A 23,652-nucleotide genomic window follows, 5' to 3' on the forward strand; every position below is an offset into this window, starting at 1 on the left:
GGGAGAGGCAGGGGAGCAGGGAGACAGGAGGCGTCCTGCCACCATCCAGGAGGGAGAGGACGGGAGGAGGAGGAAAGTGGTAGGATTCCGGATATAGGCTAACAGGACTGGATGGGGAGCGGGTGAGGGAAGAGAGTGAGAGATAAGTATTAGTGGGAATCCTATTTCTTTTTTCAGAATGAAAACAGATGTGAGGCCATTTTAGCAAACGGTAATCTGAGTGAAAATCCTACTTTCTTTAGCTGATGTCTTTCTAGGCTTCTGCGGCCTCATCCCTCTGTCATCCCACATGTGCGGAAATATTTTATTCACTCGGTTTTCTCCCTCCACCAAATTACCAGCAACTCTAGGGCAGGGACTGAGTCCAGTTCTGGCCCCGCTGCTGTGACAGGGCCTGGTTAACAGTAGGGGCTCTGGAAATGCACCTCTGAGACCTCTCCCTGGGTGCATCCCAGCAGGGAGCTGTGTCTCTGCCCACGTGTTCCCTTGACGGCTGGTGGAATGTCCCGGTCTTCTCCACCTCTGTCTCCTCCGGCTGGACTGCTGCCTCTCCCTCTCCTCCAGGTCTCCATTTAGATGCCACCTCCTCGGCAGGTCCTTCCCTCATCGCACCATCTGAAGTGGCCGTGCCCCACCTGGTTACCCTTTGCCAGGTCACCCTTGTGTTCACCAATATCAGAAATTGTTTTCTTCTGATCACATGTTCACTGTCTGTCTCTCTTGCCATCCCTGTGTGGTCTACACAAGGGCAAGGGCCCGGTCTCCAATGCTCGCTGCAGCATTGGAGGGGGTGTCGCCGGTACCCACCCTGATGCCTGTCAATGGGATGGGACACCTGTGCCCTGGCAGCTATGGTATTCATGCCAAAGACCCCCACCTGTGCTTCTTTGGGGACCGGCTGAATAGAGCTATCTCGCTAGGACGTATCAGGGGCATTGGGACAAGACCAGAACAAAAGTAAGTGGAAAGACAGATCCTTCGCAGTTTTGAAATGTTATGCATTGTGAATTTTTTGGCAGTAATTCTGATTTCTAAAAATATTACATTAAAGTGTGATTGATCTCCACTACTGATTTCTTGGGCTTTCCCTTGAATTTTGGGGCAAAGGCAAGTGCCTCACTGTTCCCGGCCCTGCTCACAGGTGAGACCTGGGAATCTGTGTTGTTAAATCAGCCTTTCCGACCTCAACTGTGAGTCCCAGAGATGCACTGAGCTTCTGAGACATGGGGGATAAACCATATGACCTACAAAATAAAATACATTTAGAAAGGTCTGTTTTGCTGTTTCCCCCAGAGGAGTGATGGTCCCCTGCATGTATGGAATTAGTTGTCTGTACCAGGGTCAAAAGCAAGTCCCATTAGGGGCCTCCCATAAGGAACTGTATCCCCACACTTTGATCAGAACAGCTCTTATCCCATCTGATTTGTGGCTGGGCTTTCTGCATCAGATTCCATGCAAAAAATAGGTTCCATTGCTAAAAAAGAGGTAGAAGGCCAGGCGCAGTGGCTCACGCCTGTAATCCCAGCACTTTGGGAGGCCGAGGCGGGTGGATCACCTGAGGTCGGGAGTTCAAGACCAGCCTGACCAACATGGAGAAACCCCGTCTCTACTAAAAATACAAAAACTAGCCAGGCATGGTGGCACATGCCTGTAATCCCAGCTACTCGAGAGGCTGAGGCAGGAGAATCGCTTGAACCCGGGAGGCGGAGGTTGTGGTGAGCTGAGATCGCACTATTGCACTCCAGCCTGGGCAAAAAGAGCGAAACTCCGTCTCAAAAAAGAAATAAAAAAAAAAGAGGTAGAAAAGTCACAATCTTAGAGTTGCAGTCCTGGAAGCAGTTTGTTAGGTGTCCAGAAGCCTCCCAGCTTTGGAATTAGGGCCAATAGCCCCTAAGGCCCGCTCCAGGCATGAGGGTCAGGATCGGGACTACATTTGTCCCTCTCTCAAGTGAGGTCTTGGGAGGTGCCCAAGTCTGTGCCTCTGCCTCAGCCACCAGGACAGGTCAGAACCTGCAAGATGATGCCAGAAACCTTGACCACTCAGGGGCCCCAGCTTCCCTGCACAACCCCAGCCTCTGTCCCTCCTCCCTCCCAGTGCTGTTGTGTTCAGGGATCTGCCCCCCACCCCACATGGCTTACTTTCTCGCTCTCCTGAATTTTAAAGGGCTCCATTTTATACTTCTTTCGGTACCATATTTCTGTCTGTTTAGCATTTTCAGTGGCCTCCTGCCTCTCATAGCCCCTTTCGAGGGGAATAAAAGGTCATTCCATAAATCTCAGGCATTATTAAAGATGACGGCAGTGCACGATTACTTGACACCCACCGGGCTGGGGAAGGTAGCGCTAATTAGTCAGAAAACTTACTTTTCAGATGTGAGTCATTGGAAGCAGGTGTCAAGGGAGCCTTTAACGAGGCCCTCGTGACTCAGTTGATATTTCCACTCTGCATCACCGCGTGTATATTGTACTGAGATTGTGGTGGCCTCGCCACCAGAGACAGAGGGCAGAGGAGAGAGAGAGGAGGAGAAGAGAAAGACAGACAGACAGAGAGAGAGACAGAGAGAGAGGAGGACGAAGAGGAGCAAGAGGGGAGAGAAAGAGAGAGAGAGAGGTGCTTGGAGGACCCAGTGTCCAATGTTAAAAATAAATGCCTTCTGTTTTTTGGCCGTCTTTCCTATTTCCCTTCATTCTTTTTTTAATTAATTAATTTATTTTACTTAAAGTCAGGGTCTTGCTCTGTCGCCGAGGCTGGAATGTAGTGGCTATTCTCAGGTGCAGTCATGGCTCACTGCAGGCTCCAACTCCTGGGTTCAAGGGATTCTCCTTCCTCAGCCTCCCAAGTAGCTGGGTCTACACCACACCTGGCTAACATTCCTTTAATAAATGTTTATTGAGCACCTACAAGGTGCAGGCCCTACATGAGGTGCTGGGAGTCAATGGTGAGCCATATTGCTGAGTCCTGTAGCTAAGAAGAGGAATAAATGAGTCAATTTCGGAGGCTGATGACTGGATATAGAAGATCAAGCTGGCTAAGAGGAAAGCGGTCGTGGTGGTGCTGATGTGGATTCTTTGAGAGGTGGTCAGGGAAGGAGCCAGCCATGCAGTGTTCCACAGGAAGGGTATCCCTGGCAGAGGGATGGGCAGGTGTGAAGATGCTGGGATGGGAATGATGTGGCTGTGTCCTTATGGGTTAGGACAAGCTTGTGACCGTGACCTGAGTGGGAAGCCCCCTCCCCATGCCTGGCACTGAGGGGCTGTATGCCAGCTGGAGTGGAATCTGCTGGACTGGCCTGGGTGCTTTCTCTACTGTGGGTCACATATGCTATATGAAGTTGGGGACCTGTTGCAGGTGGGGTCGGTGCAGGTCGCAGGTCGGGTGGGTGCTCTGTAGGTCATTGGAGTCACAGGGAGGCCTGTGGGGGCTGCAGACTGTGCTTCTCAGTCTGCCCAGGGAACTGTAGACCCCCTTTCAAAAACATCTGTCCCTGCTCTAGGTTTAGATTTATATGCAGGTATATGATGTAAAGCATTTTTTCACAGCTTAAAATAAATGCATAGAATAAAAACCCTACACGATTTTTAAAAGATAAAATGAAGTGATTTCACCTCATACTCAACAATGCTGACAGGCCCCCTGATGACTTCCCAACTGTCAGGGGCGCCTTTGTGTGAAAGTTTGAGAAACTGGCCATAAGGGGTGAAAGAGGTGAATAGAGGACGGAAGAGAAGGAAAAAAGGATAAAAGGGAAAAAGGAGAAAGAAAGGCCCCGGAGGTGGGGGGAGTCAAAGAGAAACGAGAGAGGGAGTACAGTATTCACAAGTCATTTTCCTAAAAGTGTCTGTTCTCTCTCTTTTTCAGGCCCAGTAGAGCCCTACTGGGCCTGAACGACCCAAGCACACAGGGCCCTTTACTTCCAGTCCCCACACGCTGGCTTTGCTGGGAAACCCAGCTCCCCCTTTTAAGAGAGCCCCATGGAAGGCATTCTCTCTTTTTCATCAGTTTCCTTTCCCTGGACATGATCCACATTAGAGACAGACATGTTGTTGCTGTTTGTATTTTTCTCCAGGCAGACCCATAAAGCAAGTTTTTGCTGGGCATGTTATTCGCATGGTGAAAAGAATAAGCCATCTCCTTACTGAGGGAAACAGACATAGGGGTTGGGGCGGGCGGGGCTGGGCTGATGACCCGGCTTCCTTTCATGGCTGCAGGCGGAGGGGCAGGGCCCCTCTGCTGATGTGCGGGTGTCCTTCCCGGGGGGTGGGAGTGAGGGTGTCCTTCCCCGGGTGCGTGGGAGTCGGTGCTGCGCCAGGACTGCACTCGGAAGCGGCCTGTCCCTGTCCAGGCGTCTGCAGTGGATGGCAATGGCTTCGGGCCACAGATGGCAGGCAGGGCAGGCGTGTCCTCTGCGCTCAGTTATTGTCTCTGGTGTCCGAGGAGGCACTTCCGAACAAGATGTCACTGTCCTGGGACACGCTCAGCTGCGACTTGGTTTTGATGAGGAACTGCGCCCTCCGGAACATCACCCTCTCCTGCTCCTGCTTGAGCTCCAGGTAGGAGCGGGAGAAGGTGTGGAAGATGGAGGTGACTGGGAAGGCCATGAGCAGGATGCCGCTCAGGATGCTGCTCAGGGCCACCACCTGGCCCGGGGTGCTCCTGGGTACCATGTCGCCATAGCCCACCGTCGTCATGGTGATGACGGCCCACCAGTAGCAGGCAGGGATGCTGGTGAACTCGGGGCTGTCGGCCATCTCGTTCTCGATGACGTAGAGCAGGGGCGCGAAGAGGGCGATGGCCACGCAGAGGAAGAGCAGCAGGAGCCCGAACTCGCGGGTGCATCGGCGGGCTGTGAGCCCCAGCGTCTGCAGCCCCAGGGAGTGGCGCGCCAGGCGCATCACGTACAGGATGCGCAGCGCCCGCAGCACGCGCAGCACCAGCCCCACCTTGTCCAGGTAGCTGTTGCCCGCGCCGGGCTTGCGGCGGCCCGCAGCGGCGCCGTCCACCAGCAGCGTGATGTAGTAGGGCAGGATGGCCACCAGGTCGATCAGCGTCAGCGGGCTCCGCAGGAAGGCGAATTTGCTGGGGGCCTGAATGAGCCGCAGAAGGAACTCTAGGGAGAACCAGCCCACGCACACCGACTCCACGATGAAGACGTTGTGGCACATCTGGGAACAGTGGCCCTGGGAGAGAGGGGAAGGGACGCCGGAGGGGTCAGCGGGTCCACCAGGGAAGGAGCGCAGAAGCTCTGCCCTGTGCCCTGCTGGGTTTCCCAGGCGGAAGGTGACCTCTCCAGGTTGAGTGGCCCCGGGTCCTCTCCCTAGTTGTGCCCACTCTGAGGCCTGCAGCACTAAGCACCATCTCTACTCTGGCTGCTCCTCATCTCTCTCTCCAGCCCCCACCTCGGCCCTGAACTCGACCCCCAACCGGCTGCCTCCCTGACGCTCCCACCTGGCTGTCTGAGGGGCATCTCGAACTTGCCATGGGATCCTGGTTTCCTCTGCCCACTGGTGGTTTCCCTCCCTCGCTTTCGGCAATCCCATCTTTCCAATTGCTCATGACAAAAGACCTGGTGTCATCCTTACCACCTTGTGTATAACTCCCAGGAAGTCTCTTTTAAAACAGTGAGACAATCAGACCCATGGCCCACTGCTCCCACCTGGTCGGGCAACCGTTCTTTCTTGCCTGGACAGTTGCAGTCACCTCTCCAATGGGCTCCCTCATCCCTTCAGTCCATTTTCTACACATAGCCAGAGGGATCCTGTTCCTCCTCTGCTTAGCACCCTCCATGGCTCCCAATGGACTCTGAGGGATAGTCATGTTCAGTGCCCCCATCACTGCCCAGGGCAAATTTAAGCTAAGGCTGCCTCACTGAAGCTTTCAAAAGAGGCTGGAAATGTGCAGTTTTACATGAACTCTCCTGGTGATAAATGTTGGTGATAATGTTGGTTAAATAGATAAAATGTTGATTTAAGTCCTGGTGATAATTCAATGCAAAGAAATACTCTATGGTCCACGGAAACATATTTTTACTGGCTTTGGCATGCAGGCTGCCAGCTTGCCTCTCTGGTCTGCAATATAACTGGGTGGTAAACAGTCCTTGAGTGGATTTGGGCCTCATCCTTGAAGGGGCCTTTGGCAGAGAGGAGAGGCCAGCGTGGTTCCAGCCTGGGACATCTTGGAAGTTCTGGGTTATGGCTGAGTTCGACACGTCCCACTTGAACAATTCTGTCTCTAGGAATATGTTAGAGGCTGGAGATATGAGCTAATACCTGGTGGGGCTTTAAGGTCTTAGACCTCTGGGATGGGAAGCCCCTTCCTCTGGGAAGCCTTCCTGGAGTGTGCCCCACTAAGTAGCTCCAGCATTGTCAGTGGGCCTGCCACACAGAGCCTCCTTGGCTTGTGTCTCATGCTTATGGTGATGGGGGGTGGCGCCACTAATCCATCCCAACTCCAATAGACTTGAAGCTCCTTGAGGTTGGAAGACTTGTCCTGGTCACCCTGTCTCCCCTGTAGTGCCTGCATACAGTAGGCACTCAAATGTGTGCACAAGGAGCAAGTGAAGCAGTGAATCCCACTCTGGGCCCCAAAAAGAAGTTGAAGAACAGCATTTTCACTGAATCCTTAAAAAGGCAAGGTATTATTATTTTTTCAAAAAGCCAGTATCAGAAGTCGAACAAAACAGTGGCTTTATTAGTATTTTCCTGATAAAATCACGATCAAAGATGTTGGAGCTGAGAAGAAACTTACACTAGGCACAGCAATTTCCAGACAGGTCTCAAGTGGTGAGCATTTCCCCTCTTCTTTCTTTTTCTTCTTGACCATAATCCTTAAGAGAGGACTGTCTACACACTCGCTATGCACCACTTCTAATCCCTTCATGTGGTGTGGACTCACTCAGCCCAATCACTTTTTTTTTTTTTTTTTTTTTTTTTTGCTCTTGTTGCCCAGGCTGGAGTACAGTGGTGCAATCTTGGCTCACCACAACCTCCGCTTCCCAGGTTCAAGCGATTCTCCTGCCTCAGCCTCCTGAGTACCAGGGATTATAAGCATGTGCCACCACGTCTGGCTAATTTTGTATTTTTAGTAGAGACAGGGTTTCTCCATGTTGCTCAGGCTGGTCTTGAACTCCCGACCTCAAGTGATCCGCCTGCCTCAGCCTCCCAAAGTGCTGGGATTACAGTTGTGAGTCACTGCATCCGGCCCCAATCACTTCTAATCACTTCATGTGAACTCACTGAATCCTTGCAACACTGTGAGGTGGGCCTGTTCATACCCACCCTGGACTGGTGAGAAATCAGAGGCTCAAAGAGGTTAAGTAACTTGCCCACAGCTACTACCCACCTAGAGAGGAGAAAGCAGGATTTGAATTCAGGCTATCTGGCTCTAGCCCTGACCTCATCATCACTACTACTCATGCTTATTAAAAGTTAATTTTACCAGCTGGGTGTGATGGCAGTTGCCTGTAGTCCCAGCTATTCAGGAGACTGAGGCAGGAGGAATGCTTGAGTCCAAGAGTTCGAGTCCAACCTGGGCAACATAGCAACACACCATCTCTAATTTTTTTTTTTTTCCAGACAGAGTCTCACTCTGTTGCCCAGACTGGAGTACAGTGGAGAGATCTTGGCTCATTGCAACTTCCACCTCCCAGATTGAAGTGATTCTCATGTCTCAGCCTCCCAAGTAGCTAGGATTACAAGCGAGTGCCAACATGCCCAGCTAATTTTTGTATTTTTAGTAGAGATGGGGTTTTGCCATGTTGGCCAGGCTGGTCTTGAACTCCTGACCTGAAGTGATCCACCTGCCTCAGCCGCCCAAATTGCTGGGATTACAGGCGTGAGCCACCACATGTGGCCTAAAATTGTTTATCTAATTAAAAAAAGTTTAAAAAGTTAACTTTACTAGTTGAACGCTATTTTCTTTTTTTTTTTTTGAGACGGAGTCTCGCTCTGCCGCCCAGGCTGGAGTGCAGTGGCCGGATCTCAGCTCACTGCAGGCTCCGCCTCCCGGGTTCACGCAATTCTCCTGCCTCAGCCTCCCCAGTAGCTGGGACTACAGGCGCCCGCCACCTCGCCCGGCTAGTTTTTTGTATTTTTTAGTAGAGACGGGGTTTCACCGTGTCAGCCAGGATGGTCTCGATCTCCTGACCTCGTGATCCGCCCGCCTCGGCCTCCCAAAGTGCTGGGATTACAGGCTTGAGCCACCGCGCCGGGCCGAACGCTATTTTCTTAATACCCATTTAAAAATTCAGCTTATAAGCCAGGCATGGGGGCTCCCTTCCTCCACATACATAAGTGGAAAAATCCTGACACGGTGAGTACTTCTAATGTGAAATTCGAGAGCGCATGTACATGAGACATGAGAATCGCTTCAATCTGGGAGGTGGAGGTTGCAGTGAGCCAAGATTGCACCACTGTACTCTAGTACAGTGTCATCTTAGCACTTTGGGAGGCAGAGGTGGGAGGATCACTTGAAGCAAGGAGTTTGAGGCCAGCCTGGGCAGCCAAGCAAGACCCTGTCTCTTAAAAAAAAAAAAAAAATTCAAGGTATACAAAAAATACCAGCAGCCCTCTGTGGATTATTAATGCAACAGCTATTGCTACTTCCTCCACATACATAAGTGGAAAAATCCTGATATGGTGAGTACTTCTAATGTGAAATTCGAGAGTGCATGTAAAGCACTTAGCACATGCAGGGTATACAGTCAGTGCTCAAAAAATACTGGCTGGCATGATATTTACATTCATTTCGCACCACCATACCTGTTTCTCCACTGCCTATACAGTTTGTACCTCTGAGACCTTTCGGTCTTTCTTGAAGCTTACAGAATCCCCATATATAGGGAAGGAGTCACCAACTCAAAGGCCCATGGTCTCATACACAAGGAGACTGAACTGGGCCCCTGTGGACTTGGTTGTCCCCAGGAGCTGCCATGTAGGACTGCAGGTTGGTGTGTATGTTGGCAGCAGTAGGGGAGGGGAGGGACCCAACCTTAGAATTTTTTTTTTAATTTTATTTTTTAGAGATGGGGTCTTACTCTGTTGCCCAGGCTGGAGTGCAGTGGGGTGATCACGGTTCACTGCAGCCTCACCTCCAAGGCTCAAGCAATCCTCCTGCCTCAGCCTCCCAAGTAGCTGGGACTACAGGTACAAGCCACCACACCTGGCTAATTAAAAAAATTTTTTTTGGTTTTGTTTGTTTGTTTTGTAGAGACAGGGTCTCACTACATTGCCCAGCATGATTTTGGACTCCTGGGCTCAAGCGATCCTTCTGCCTCCAGCTCCCAAAATGTTGGGATTATAGGCATGAGCCACCATACCTGGCCTGATCTTATGATTTTTAAAAGAAGCTGAGATTTTGAATTTTTATGTGAAAAACCGTCACTTTTAATGTTGTCAACCAAGTCCAATTTTTGGGAAACTGTGTTTCCCAAATCACATAGTCCGGTGGGGCGATATTAGGTCCCCAAGCTGCCACGTGGGAGCCATATTTCCATGCTTACAAACATAGACTGGACTTAGACCTGGGGTTGGGCAGTGTCCTCAAATACCGAGTGGGTGTGAAAACACTTCCCCCGCAGGGTTGCTCCAGGGAGCTTCCCAGGGCTCTTATCACTCCCTGGGGAGATAAGACGTAGGTGGCACATGCAGCCCAGCTCCCGGCTCCCGTGAACTCCCAGATGAGTGGGAGCCCTTAGACCGTAGCACACACCCCGTGTCAGGCGCTAGAGTAAATAAACTTTCCATTCATTCTCTTATGTAACAAAAAGAAATGCTCACCATTTGTAGACACACATGTACCCATCAGTAAAAATTATCTTCAGGACCCAGAAAATGTGTCTGGGCTACTATGATGCAAAGGATTAGGAAGGTTGAGAAAGAGCCAAGTAGTTGAGATAAATTTGATGATCTATGTAATATGCTTCGCTCAGGGCCAGGCACGTCAAAAATCATGCCATCCATTTATCCACTCATTTGTTCGTTCAACAGATAGTGGTTGAGTGCCTGTTTGTGCTGGACACCGTTCTAGATACTGGCAAGGGAGAGTGCAGTGGCAGGCACAGTGGAGGCCAGGACAGGCACAGGAATGGACCCCCACGCGCTCACATATTAACAGGGAGGCAGACCATGCACACAAACATTCCTAATGTCAGGAGGGACCAGGGATACTATTCAGCCAGTGTGCAATCAGGGGAGGCTTCCTGGAAGAGGTGACAATGCTCAGCGTCCCTTCCCTCATGGTGGCGCATCTCCCCGCGGGGCATGGGCTCTTACCTGCTCCTCCTCCTCCCTCAGGCTGGGCAAGGTGCTGACGGAGAGGTTGACGGCGGTGACGGTCACGAAGAGCACCGACAGGCAGGCGAACACCTTGCCGGGCAGCCCCGAGTGCGGCCTCTCCACCATGTCGCGCAGTCGCCTCATGCAGCGCCCCAGGCGGCCCTCGCCCTCGGCCGGGCCCTCGCTGTCGCGGCCCTCGCTGTCCAGCACATCGTCCTCTTCCTCCCGCTCCACCATCTCCGCGAACTCCTCGATCTTCTGCAGGTAGCGGCGCTTGCAGCAGCCGTCCAGGTGGTCCTCCGCGATGCCCCAGTACAGCAGCTCCTCCTGGAAGGACAGCGCGCACATCTCGCGCAGCAGCCGCAGCTTGCCCGCGCGCAGGAAGGTCAGGATGGTGCCGAAGGCCCCCGGGTTGCGGTCGAAGAAGAACTCGTTGCAGGTGACGTCGTAGTCATCGCACACGTTGAGGATGTCGTCGAAGTTGGTGCAGGCCTTGAGCTGGCCCAGGCGCGTCAGCGGGAACTCGTCCAGCGTGGTCCAGGGCAGTGAGTACTTGATGCCGCCCACGTTGATGATGATCCGACGGCGGCGGTCCTCGGGCTGGCAGCCTTGAGGGGGCTCATCTTGCGGCCGCAGCCGCTGCGCCCGGCGGTAGAACGCGCCCTTGATGGCCTGGCGCTGCGGGAGGAAGGCCGGGTGGAAGGAGGCGTCCGAGGTGCAGCTCAGCGCGCTGTAGTCGTAGTCAGAATTGTCTCCCGGTAAGAGGGTCATTTTGAGCCTTCACATCCCTCTCGGGCCTGTGGGGAGAAGGGAGGAAAGACCCTTAGTGACTACCCTTAGCTTCACCTTGCTGAGAATGCAGACTCCGCAGATACTCAGTTAGGGATGGAATCTTTGTCCCCCACATCCATAAGCTGTAGTCCTTAGCCCTGCATGGCATGGTATTAGGAGGTGGGGGCTTTTGAGATGTGATTTGGTTCAGATGTGGTTATGACAGCAAAGTCCCCACGATGGGATTCGTGTTCTTATAAGAAGAGGAAGACAGGCCGGGCGCAGTGGCTCATGCTTGGGAGGCTGAGGCGGGTGGATCACCTGAAGTCAGGAGTTTGAGACCAGCCTGGCCAACATGGTGAAACCCTGTTTCTACTAAAAATAGAAAAACTAGCTAGGCATGGTGGCATGCACCTGTAATCCTAGTCACTAGGGAGGCTGAGGCATGAGGATCACTTGAATCTGGGAGGTGAAGGTTGCAGTGAGCTGAGATTGTGCCACTGCACTCCAGCCTGGGTGACAGAGCAAGACTCCATCTCAAAAAAAAAAAAAAAAAAAAAAAAAAAGGAAGGGACACCAGGGCTTTCTCTCTGCCATATGAACACTCAGGGAGGCATCTAAGTGTGAAGCCTGGAGGAGAGTGCTGGCACCCTGCTCTTGGACTTGCAGCCGACAGAACTGGGAGAAATAAGTGTTGCTGAAGCCACCCAGTCTGTGGTATTAATATTTGGTTACATCAGCCTGAGCTGACAAAGACATTCACCTAATAGTGAAATAGCAACAATATTGTTCAGCATCTCCCAGCCTTCACGATTCTCCCATATCCATCTACGCACTGGGGATGCAGCCGTGTGCAGAATGTGAAGGGGGTCTCTGATCCCAGGCAGCTGACATCCTAGTGGATTTTCAGGTGACACATGTACTGTTATTTACTTAACATTTTATTTATTTATTTATTTATTTATTTATTTATTTTTTTTTTTTTGAGACGGAGTCTCGCTCTGTCGCCCAGGCTGGAGTGCAGTGGCCGGATCTCAGCTCACTGCAAGCTCCGCCTCCCGGGTTCGGGCCATTCTCCTGTCTCAGCCTCCTGAGTAGCTGGGACTACAGGCGCCCGCCACCTCACCCGGCTAGTTTTTTGTATTTTTTAGTAGAGACGGGGTTTCACCGTGTTAGCCAGGATGGTCTCGATCTCTTGACCTAGTGATCCGCCCGTCTCGGCCTCCCAAAGTGCTGGGATTACAGGCTTGAGCCACCGCGCCCGGCCAACATTTTATTTTAAATTAACCTTTTTTGGTATTTATTTGGCTTGGAAAAACAATTTAGTGTAGACCTACAGTTCTCATAGGGCTGATTTTGTCTCTCAAAAGACATGTAGCAATGCCTGGAGGCATTTTTGCTGGTCATGACTGGGGATGCTATTGACATTTAGTAGGTAGAGGCCAGGGAATGCTGTTGCATGTCCTACAATGCACAGGACAGTCCCCACAACAGACATTTATTTGGTCCCAAATGTCCTTAATGCTGAGGTGGAGAAGCCTGGTTAGTGGTTATGAACGTAGACTTTGGAGTCACACAGCCTAGGCAAATGACTCAACCTTGGTGTGTCTCAATTTCCTTGTCTGTAAAATGGGTACAGCCACGTGACCTATTTGATAAGATTACTGGGAGGCCTAAGTGAATTATGTACATAGGAGCATTTAATGCAGTGCCTGGCACATAGTAGGTACTCAGTAATTATTGTCTATTATTACTATTATTTTTGAGACAGAGTCTCACTCTATTGCCTAGGCTGGAGCGCAGTGGCACCATCTTGGCTCACTGCAACCTCTGCGCCTTGGGTTCAAGCAATTCTCGTGCCTCAGCCTCCCGAATAGCTGGGACTACAGGTGTGCCACCACACCCGGTTAATTTCTGTATTTTTAGTAGAAATGGTTTTGCCATGTTGGCCAGGCTGGTCTTGAACTCCTGACCTCAGGTGATCTGCCCACTTTGGCCTCCCAAAGTGCTGGGATTATAGGTGTGAGCTACCGCGCCTGACCTATTATTATTTATCTTAAAGGGATAACTTATATTGTTTCCATTAATGGAAAACAGGTATCACTTGCCATAAATCAGAAGCAACGGACAAAGAAATGCACAGCTATGAAAGCAATGCCATGTTTGCTCAGGTGACGCAAACATCACCTTGAGGATGGATGCAGGGGTGAGCTGGACAGTCACGTTCATCCAGGAAGCCTTCCTTGGCTCTTCCAGCTAAATTGAGCACCCCTCCCCTTACAACTGGTGCATCTGTCTTCACGGCACTTACCACCCAGTTCTAGAATTGTCTGTGTGCAAGCCTGGCTCCTTCATTAGGCAGCCTGCTCCCTGGGGGAAGAAACGTGCTTCAGTCATCTCTGAATCCCTGCGCTCAGCACTGTAAGGGCTCAAAGAAGTGCTTGCTAAATGAGTACATCTCCTGTTGATGAGACCAACATGATAAGGCGACTTCTGGGGAACTGAGGTCAAAATATTAACTCACATGGACTTCTTCCTTCCCTACCCTCAAAGCTACTGGAAGGAGAGGCAGGGTGTCTCACGCTTAAAAGGGCCTCCTTCCTAAGAGGAATTGCTTTACAAAAGCACATCATCCCTCTGCTACTCACTGATCTTTGGGGAAGGCCACAATTGCATAGATCAGGGTTTGGAAAACTAGGGTACACCTGTGTTTAAAAGAAAAATGATTTGATTTTAGACGGTGAGAGTGTTTTTAACTTCACCTAAAATTGGAACCCATCTCCTCAGGCACAGCCTGCCAGGATCCCTTGGAGGCGTGGGAATAATCCCTTTCAGGCACTTTCCTTGGTGATCTCTCTTTTCAGCTCTGCTGTTTCATCTTTGCTACCACAGACAAGAGAAAAAGTGACATTCTCTTTGGCAAGAATGGTGATGGAGGTAAAGGGAAAGTGCCTCACACAAGCCCTGGAGGGCTCTTGTGAATCTCCATGGATTTAATCACCTCTTCTTTTCAGGAATTTCTTCTTTCAACCCTCCCGGCTTTCCCTCCAGTAGAAAACTCCCCCAATTAGCGATTTATTTCCTTCATGCCCTGCCCCCATGTGAGTTTCCTGTGTGGAAAGTGATCCTGTCTCAGCAGCAAGGTGAGTATGGAGAGGCTGATGCTACTCGGAGGGTAATAAACACAGTAACAACCTTGTTCTCAAAGCCAGAGTTCCCTGGGGAGATGCCGAGGCCGGAACTTGGTAAAGGAAGAACAGGCATATTTTTCCATGGCCTTTGGTCTTGCAGATACCCGATCTGCTGTGAGATGGACGGCTCAGCACCTCTAGACCCTACACTAAAGTTCATAAATCAAAGAGGCCCCAAAGCCTGGGCTTCTGAAAAATAATGCTGCTTTTCACTTGGCCTGACATCCTCACAAGAAAATTTTTATTTCTCCATGGTGTTAGTTCTGTTAGTTCTACAGCATGGTGGGTTTTAGTGATTTTGCCTCCGAGGGTCTATGGATGCTTGGGGAGAGGAAGCTGTTTGAGGCAGAGGCTGCGATGGGGGAGGTGAGGCGAAGTCTGGAGGCAGGTGTCATTCATTCATTCATTCATTTGCTCATTTATTCAATAGTTACTGAACACTCACCACGTGTCAGACTCAGACTCTGTGTTAGAGCCGGAGACACGGCAGAGAACAAGACAGACCCAGCCCTTGTCCTCACGGAGGTGACCTTCTGGTGGGAGAGGCTGCTTCCAAATGAGCACACAAGTCATTTCAGGCTGCAGCGACTGCCCTGTTGTTGACAGAGCAAGGGGAAAGATGGAGAATGACTACTGTGGGATGTGGGGCAACACTGGCTGGAGGGGTGAGGAAGGGCTTCTGGGAGGAGGGGACATGGGGCTGAGCCGCATGGATGGATCCAGCTCTGTGAGGAGCTGGCAGAGGGAGTGGCAAGAATTTTCTCCCTGACTTGGGGGTGGGCTTGGATGATCAAAGACCAGAGAAGGCCGAGCACAGAGCGAGGGGAAGCTGGGAGAAGCGGAGGGGGGCAGGGGCTAGGTGCAGCCAGGCCCAGGGACTGACAATAAGGAGCTGGGGCTTATTCTGCAAGGGACAAGGAGTCCATGTGCACCTGCCAGGTCAGTGGACAGCGAGTGGGCTGGGGAACCCAGGCTGGAGGCTATGGAAGTCATTGTGGAAATGACTAAGGTTTGCAGCGGTGGAAGTCCTGGAGAACGGGAGGGATTTGGGATGAACTTTGGAGGAAGAGCCTTCAGGACTGGCTGAGGAATGGGGCCTGGGGGAGCGGCAAAGAGAATCAGGATTCCAAGGGTACCATTTACCGAGGCTACCGATAGGTGGCGCTATGGTGAGCCGAGTCAGAGGAAGCCGTTCCCGGCTGTGGGACGATGGACCGAAGAGGATGCCGGCAAAATCCAGGAGGGAGGGTGGAGATGGGTGTCTTCCAAGGATGGTGCCAGACCATCAATGCTGAGCTGATGGGTGTGTGTTTGCCGGGGGGGAGGGTGTCACCTGGCAGCTTTGACCTGGCTAGACTGGCAAGGGCAGGGGGGCCACCGGGTAGCAGAGCTATGGTGAAGCCAGAGGCAGGGGCCTCACCTGTGCCCTGTGTCCGGTGTCCGGTAACCACTGAAGGTGCATCACATCAGGCCAGAGTGGTCAGTGCAGGGCATATGGTAGGCAGAAAAATGTCCCCACAATCCCCTTGATGCCCATGTCCTAATCCTAATCTCTGGAACCTGTGACTATGTTAGACTGCATCGCAAGGAGGAATGAAGGTTACAAATGGACTTAAGGCTGCTAATCAGCTGACCTGAGATGGGAAATTATCTTGGATGATCTGGGCGGGCCCAGTGTAATCAACAGGGTCCTTATTTGTGGAAGAAGAAGCAAGCAGGAGGCAGAGCGGCAGAGGGCTGTGGCATGAGAATGACTCCACTGGCCACTGCTGGCTTTGAAGATGGAGGAAGGGGCCATGAGTCAAGGAATGCAGGTGGCCTCCAAAGGCTGGAGGAGGCAAGGAAATGAGCTTCCTGGAGCCTGCAGAAAGGAGCAGAGCCTTGCCAACACTCAATATTAGCCCAGGCAGACCCATTTCCAACCTCTGACTTTCAGACCTGTAAGATAATACAATTGGGCTGTCTTAAGCCACTCAGTTTGTGGTAATTTGTGACAGTTGCAATAGGAGATGGGATGCTGAGGCCGGGCATGGTGGCTCACGCCTGTAATCCCAGCACTTTGGGAGGCCGAGGCGGGTGGGATCACTTGAGGCCAGGAGTTTGAGACCAGCCTGGCCAACGTGGTGAAACCCCATCTCTACTAAAAATACAAAATTAAGCTGGGCGTGGTGGTGGGCGCCTGTAATCCCAGCTACTGGGCAGACTGAGGCAGGAGAATTGCTTGAACCTGGGAGGCGGAGGTTGCAGTGAGCGGAGATGGTGCCACTGCGCTCCAGCCTGGGCGACAGAGCAAGACTCTGTCTTGAGAAAAAAAAAAAAAGGATGTTGAAAAAAAGCTGGTTCTGGTTCTGGTTCTGCTCCAGCTCAGGGGACAATGTGCCAACCACCCCAAGCTGAGGAAGCAGAAGGGCGCACAGGCTTTAAAATCAGGAGACCTGGGTTCAAGGCCAGTTGCTCTGTGACTTTCAGCAAGTCATGCCCTACCCCTGAGACTCAGTTTCTTTATCTGTATAATGAGGCTATAAACAGCTCCTGCCTCCTTGAGTTATGGTGAGGACAAAAGCAGATGGCATAGGTGATACGCTTGGCTCCATGCCTGATACTCAGTGAACCCTCAGTAGTCGCCTCGGAATTCTCACGAGCTACGAGAAGAGTCGGCTGCCCCGCTCCCTGCTTCCCAAGAGAATCTTCTTTTCTGACCTGACCCACTGGGATTTGGATCCAGCATCATCTGACCCCCGGATCCCATTGCTGGAGGGTGTGTGGGCTGGCCAGCACTCTGGGAAAGCCACTGGGTGGTAATGAGGGAATGAGGATGCTGCTGCCCTGTGACCCAGAATCCCACTTCTGGGTATATTTCCCAGACCTGGGACCACAGAGGGTTGTGGCAGACATTGTCAGTAATAAATTATTTGCACTCAAATCCTTCACTCAGGGTTTGCTCCTGGGGAACCAGATGGAAGACAGTAACAAACTAGGTACAAGAATGTGTGTTCTGTGTTGTTTAAGGTACCAGGAGGTCCCCTAGCATCCATCCCCGGGGGAGTGGACAGGCAGGTCTTCATAGAGGCAGATTTTGGAATCCTGCAGATTGCCCAGGAATCAGAAGCAATGGACTGGGTGGAAGTTTAGCAACACATTTAGGTCTTAAAAACAGTGTGCCGAGTGGAAAAAGAAACAGAAGTTTCTAGCACTGTGCTATTTATGTAAATGAACACACACACATTACATATTTTACAAGGTCTCAAGCACATGTAAGGATCTATATCAACCACATGGAGGGTGCCTGGAAGGGCAAAGGAAGGGGAAGAAGCACGGAGATTGGAAAATAGAAGAAAAATGAGTAAGATGAGACAGCCTGGCACAGGCCAATGAGGAGGCGTGCTGGGAAGCGGTGTGGTTTGTACAACTCCTGGTTTTAACCCAGGTTTAAAAAGAAAAATGAAGAGCACAAGCACAACAGAACCTTCTGAATTGCTTGGGGTGCTTGGTGGAGATACAGATTCCTGGGACCCTCCCTTCCCAGTGGGAATGCCTGAAGGGGAGGCCCAGGAATTTTCACAGGCTCTCCTGGAGATTCTGTGTGAGGGAGGGGACTGGGAATGCCTGGAGCTCTCTCAGGGGCTGGAGGCACAGGAGCTGCTCTGGGCTTTGGCCAGGACTCCCCTGCCCAATGTGTCAATCTCCTAGAGGCTCTGGAAGGCTCTGTGAGTCCCGCTTCATTGGAGAAATGGAATCCCTTCTGGTTCGTGAGAAAAATCTTCTGCACTGGGGCTGCCTTGATCAAATTTCCATTCAGGAGCCCAGAGATCCACTGACACTCTCCTTGCAATTTTTCTATCCTTCCTTTAAGGAAAAAGGTGATGCTTATAAGCTATGGCTGAGGGCTGAGAACATACTTCCAAAGATAAATGATCATTGAGACCATAAGGCGTTCTGAGTGGCAGTTGTCACGTGACCACCCTGAGGTCAGCACATGACTGAGGGTACAGGTGCAGGACCTGTGCGGTGGGTTTGGGAGGGCGGAATGGGATGGAGTGAAGGTCCAAGCCAGGCGTGGCTAGCCGCCCCTGCTGCTGCTGCTGCTAATAACCCTGTGGCCTGAGCAGGCCATCACACTCACTGAGCCGCTGGCCTCTCTGAGCCTGCCTCCTCCCCTAGAAAATGGGGATAAGATTGCCGACCTCACAGGGTTATTATGGGGATCTGGTGAACGGAGGTTTGCTGCAGGGATGAGCAGTGTCACCAGGCCTCCTGTCCCCATGGCTACATTCCATCAGGGCATGAAATGGTTCTACAAATGGTCCTGGGCTGACCCCAACTGCTTTCAGGTCTCTCCGGGGTTCCAAAAAACTGCGGGCCTCTCTGGACTCTGTTCTTTCTGTCTTATGCGCTCCGTCCCTCTTCCAAGTGGCAGTGGGGAATGCAGAGAGAGTGCTAAGTGCACAAAGTGTTATAAATAGCAGCAACCACAGCCTCCCTCCACTGCAAACTCACTAAGTGCCAGGTGCTGTTCTAAAGGCTTAATTGCATGAGTCTCCATCCTTTCCTAAAAAGGTGGGCATTATCACTAATACCCCCACTTTATAAATGAAGAAACTGAGGCTCTGAGAAGTGAAAACTTATGTCTGGCAAGAAGCGATGAAGCCAGAATTAAACTAGGTCTGTGGGACTCCAGGCCAAACCTCTTTGACCCCTGCCTTTTACTGCCTCCTTGAACCACTTGTTCCTTTCGGGGAGCTGGGGCGATGTCTCCACCCCTTGCAGTGAATCAAGGACTGGGTTTCTAGTCTGTATTTCATATGGACAAGATTTTGGAATGTTTTTGAGGATGGGGAGAAGCAGGTAATTGTCTATGGCTGGGGAAACGTATTTATCGCTATTAAAAAATCGACAAAACCCCTAGTTTTGCCAAACTCAGGGTTGCCATTTTGGCCTCTGGGAAGGAGATGTTGGCAATGGAGGCAGAGGGTGCAGTCGTCTCCAGAAGCCCTGCGGACGCCTTGATTTTGACCCAGTGAGTCTCACGTGGTCTTCTGAGCTCCAAAAACTATGAGACAATAAATTCAGACTGGGCGCAGTGGCTTTCGCCTGGAATCCTAGCAATTTGGGAGGCCAAGGTGAGAGAACTGCTTGAGTTCCGGAGTTCAAGACCAGCCTGGGCAACAGAGTGAGACCCTGTTTCTACAATTAAAAAAAAAAATTAGCTGAGCGTGGTGGTGTGTACTTCTAGTCCCAGTGACTCAGGAGGCTGAGGCGGGAGGAACACTTGAGCCCAGGAGGTCAAGGCTGTGGTGGGCCATGATAGTGACACTACACTCCAGTTGGGTGATAGAGCAAGACCCTGTCTTCAAAATAAATAAATAAATAAAATAATAATGATCACAAATTTGTATTGTTTTAAGCCACTAAATGTGTGCAAGTATGTGAAAGGAGGAAATTAACACAGCCTCCAAGGCAACTTTCCAGAAGGAAAGCATTTCTCTCCTGCACTCTGTAGGCTTTGGTTTCTCTCTCGTACCATGCCTCTCAACCTTGCCATTCCCTCACTCCCAGTGGGTGTCTCGGGGACCTGTCCATCTCTCTCCATGCCACTCTTTCCCAGGCCCCGCAGTGTTTCACTGCCAGTATAGCTTCATCTGTCAGGATTAGGGCTCCTGGCCGGCCGACTCAGAGGCGGGTCAGGCTGCATTAATCCTCAATTAAAACGTTAATCAAAATGGATCCAACCATTAGCCTGGCCCGGGTCCTGGCATGTTAGATTTCTGAGAGCTGCTGTGCCCTGGTGGAGAATCTGTCTTTCTTAGCCACCTGCCGTCTGTTCTCGCCATAGTCCCACCACCCTGGGCCTTGGCCCAGCCTCCTGAAAGCTGGGGCCCAAGTTCCTGGGGAGATTATGCGCTGGGAGCTGGGCTCTTCCCTCCATCCCTCACTTGCCCCCAAATGAGAAAAAGTGCCAGTGTCCCTCCCCGCTATAAAAAAGACAGGCTGCCTCCGGAGGAGCCTCCCTGCTGTGCTTCAGGCAAGCAAAATAGCACCAAATGCACGTTTACGTTTGCCTTCTTCCATGGGGAGGTGTTTGGGGACTGGAGCCAGAAGATCCTTTTCTCTTTGCCTCCTTGTAGCTCAAAATTAAGCAGAGAAGCAGGCTTGGGGGAGCAGTGGGGACCTCGGGACGGCAGGAAGGGAGACACCTGCTTACCGGAGTCCTCTGGAGGGAGAGCATGATTGGACCTTCCTGGGGAGGTGTGGGTGTGAGACTGAAGACTCACCTCAGGGCAAGGGACAGTCTTAGGCACAATTCAGATCCTATTTGTAGCAAAGTCACTTCATTTCTGATTTTGTTAATCAAATACAGTCTGCTGGATGACAAAAATGGTCCACAGCGATGGAGTGCTTCAGCTAGATTCTTCGCCTCTCCCTTTTTATTAATTCTACTTAAAGGGGCTTTACCAGCTGCCATTTTTCACCCAAGGGCTCCATTTCTGGGCTTAATGCATCAACCAAGAGTAGATTCCTGTACTCCTAGACCTCTAGCAACAGGCAATGTTGACTCTTCATCAACATTGGAAAGCAGGGTGGAGAAAGGACAGCTGAGCCAAGGTACCTACTGAGGCTCCAGGAGGTGAGTTCCTTGGAGCTGGTTTGAGTCACTTAGCCCTGTATCCAGCACACATCTCTTTGTTCTTCTGTTTCCTGAGGCATCTCCCTTCCCTCTTGCCAGAGCCCAGCTGTGCGTCTGGTGCAGAGAATTCAAAGTGGTGCTCAGATCTGCACCAACCAGGCTCCAGGACAAGCTTCGAGAAAGTCTTTGGGGATGGGGAGAAGCAAGTAACCTCTGCCTCCACTGTCACATCTCCCTCCCAGAGGCCAAAAAGGCAACCCAGAGTTTGGCAAAGCTAGGGGTTTTGTTGATTGTTTTACTCCCACGGCTTGAGAACCCAGGCTGTAGGCTGTGAGCCTGGGCCCTCAGGTCTCAGGAGAAGAACCTAGACTGCCTCGTTTCCAGTGTGCTTGCAGTTCCCTGCAGGTTAGGAGTGTCCCACGACAGACATCTTTCCACTGGAACGGGCTGGCTTCGAGAATGACTGAGGAGGGTGATCCCCAGGGGCAAATGCTTGCCTGTTTTTCAAACACACCTTCCCTCTCTCCCCTCCTAGCAGGTGACTGCAGAGCTCCAAAAGCTGGAGGAGGCACAAGTAGAGCTCAGGTCTGGCAGAGCCTGAAAAATCCCCCAAAGAAGGACAGCATGCCCTAGCCACAGTGCCCACCGCATGGCCCCAGTCAGCAGTGCCAAACTTTTCTTGGAGATGTGCTGCTGGTGGGGCTCTCCATAGGGACTCTGCCATCATGGGTATGGGGGTAGCAAATACACACTGATGAATAAACCTCTGCTCAGATTCATAGGGCAGGAGCTTCCCCCAACCCACAATGAATCAGACCAGTTCCTGCTCCCTCCTCTCACTTCCCCCTGTACTTATCTCAGGGAGTCAGCCAAGGGGGTGGGGGCGTATGTGTCTGTCTTCCTCTTCTAAGTGTCTGTCATTTACCTGGGTAACTTTGGTGCCTGACACCCTTTAAGGACTTAATAACAGCAAGTGCTTAAGAAAATGCCTGCTGAATGCACAACTTAACTCATAAACCCCATTGGTGGGCACCTGCATTCCTCAGTAATGTTGGATCAGTGTTTCTCAACTCCTCCCCACCCTACCCCATCACCCGCCCCTAAGGAGCTTTGAAAAGATCTTTTCTTCCTATTCTAGAACCAATTCCAGCTTCCACGCCTCCCACCTTGAGAATGAATGCATTAGATGAACCAAGACTGCTGCCTATACACATGGGCTGCTACAGTTGGCCGCCCCAGCAGTCTGCAACCTCCCAAGGGGGGGCCTGGGTCTTAATTCTTACTTCTCTCTAAGCTGCTTGAAGGGTGCCCCCATTCTATCCTGCCCCCATCCCATCCCTCTTCACTTCTCCCCCGGATAGCACCTCCATAAATGTTTGTGAACTGAATGAATGATTGTTGAGCGCCTGGCATGATGAGCTGCTCATAATAGGTGCTCAACCGATCTTTGTCCAATCTATGAATGAATGAATGAACTTCACCCTTTTCCTTCCATACCTCCGGGCTGAACCTCTCTCCCATATGGAAACCCTAAGGCTGAGACCACCACCCTCCTACCAGTTACTGGGGTGCCTAGTGAACTGTCTCAGTATCCCCAGCGCCTAGCACACAGTAGGCGCGCAATAAATGCTTGTTATGTTCATGGTTAATGACTGACTCAATCAGGCCCATGGTGGGGGTGGAGGGGGGTTCCATACCGTGCCTAAGGATACAGTGAATGAGCAAGTGACAGACACCCCCCCCACCCCAATCCCTAACTCTCCCTCCTCCCGGGATCCGGGTAGAAATCTCGGTCCAGAGCCGGGATGCGCCCCCGCCGGGGTCACCACGGCGGCGAACGTCCCGGACTTCGCATCCCGGGGACCCCTTGGGAAGAACCGAAGCCCGATCTGCACCTTGGCCGTAGCAAGCGCGCTCCACGCCGCCACCAGCGGTGGCTCCCGGGTCCTCTGTCGCCCTGGCCTCCCCGCAGGCGGGTTTCGAGGCCCCCGCAGGGAGTTCAGGGCCACGGCCACGTGCAGCCGCCCCCGAGCCCGAGTTTGCAGGCTCGGGGTCCGGCCCGCGCTTCGGTGGCGCCCGGCGAGGCTGCAGCGCGCAAAGTTCCCACCTCAAGTTCCCGTCGCGGCGTCCCCGCCTCGGAGTTGGCCCGGCCGCGGCTTCCGTCCCCCGGCTGCCCACGGGTCCGGGGCGAGGACGCGAGAGGGGCCTGGAAGCCGCCCGGGGCGCCCGCTCTGCCTCCCGGAGCCGCCGCCAAACTTCGGTCCCGGGGCCCGGCTCAGCTCCCGCCCTCGGAGCCACGGCCGCCCCGTCTCTGCCTCCCGGTCCCCGCCGGGCTCCGAGTGCGCCGGGAGCGCGGCGCGGCAGCCGCCGAGGGAGGGAGCGGGGCAGGAGGCGGGACGGAGGGAGGGGACTGAGCGCGGGGCGGGGAGAAGGGGCGGGCAGCCGAGAGCTCGGCGCCGGGCCTCGCCCGGCTTCGGGACAGTGGCAGCGGCACCACCGTCACGGGGCATCCAGGCACCCAATCGGGACCCCGCACTTGGATCCGGGGTCCTTGGCGCGCCTGCTGGATTGCGCTCCTCGCGGCACGTTCCTGAGCCCGAGTCTGGGACGGCTGGTGCTACGCCTTCCCTTCCGTTGCCTTCTTCCCGGTCTGCTTTCCCAGGATGGCCCACCCTGCGGCCCCTTCGGCTGCACGCGCCAGCCTTTAAGGTCCCTGCGCTCCGCTGCCCTGCAGCTTCACGCACCAGGCGGCGCGGCAGCCTCCTCTGGTGGTGCGCCCTGTCAGCTTTCGCC

At 52.5% G+C, this 23,652-nt stretch overlaps 1 protein-coding gene across 3 annotated transcripts; it reads right to left on the bottom strand.

Moving 5' to 3' along the window:
• Positions 1-4,039: 4,039 nt before the first annotated feature.
• KCNG1 (potassium voltage-gated channel modifier subfamily G member 1) lies at positions 4,040-23,202 on the bottom strand. Of its 3 annotated transcripts, XM_074005560.1 has the most exons (5): positions 15,378-23,025; positions 14,680-14,827; positions 13,355-13,413; positions 10,270-11,069; positions 4,040-5,178 (listed from the first exon to the last, which is right to left on the bottom strand). In XM_074005560.1, the coding sequence occupies exons 4-5, from the start codon at positions 11,041-11,043 to the stop codon at positions 4,411-4,413; spliced, it is 1,542 nt and encodes a 513-aa protein (XP_073861661.1). In that variant the 5' UTR covers positions 11,044-11,069; positions 13,355-13,413; positions 14,680-14,827; positions 15,378-23,025; the 3' UTR covers positions 4,040-4,410. The 3 variants fall into 3 exon arrangements, with proteins under 3 accessions (XP_073861661.1, XP_073861660.1, XP_005569410.1); XM_074005559.1 differs by having other exon boundaries at positions 14,680-23,025; XM_005569353.4 differs by lacking the exons at positions 13,355-13,413; positions 14,680-14,827 and having other exon boundaries at positions 22,967-23,202.
• Between the last annotated feature and the right edge of the window lie 450 nt (positions 23,203-23,652).

The sequence above is a fragment of the Macaca fascicularis genome, chromosome 10 (assembly GCF_037993035.2).
Source record: "Macaca fascicularis isolate 582-1 chromosome 10, T2T-MFA8v1.1".
NCBI classification, from domain to species: Eukaryota; Metazoa; Chordata; class Mammalia; order Primates; family Cercopithecidae; genus Macaca; species Macaca fascicularis.

Excerpts from the sequence above, each read along its gene's own strand:
- KCNG1 (XM_005569353.4), bottom strand. The coding sequence starts at position 11,043 with ATGACCCTCTTACCGGGAGACAATTCTGACTACGACTACAGCGCGCTG. Across the intron at positions 5,179-10,269 it reads TGAGGGAGGAGGAGGAGCAG|GGCCACTGTTCCCAGATGTG; the intron begins GTAAGAGCCCAT and ends CCTCTCTCCCAG.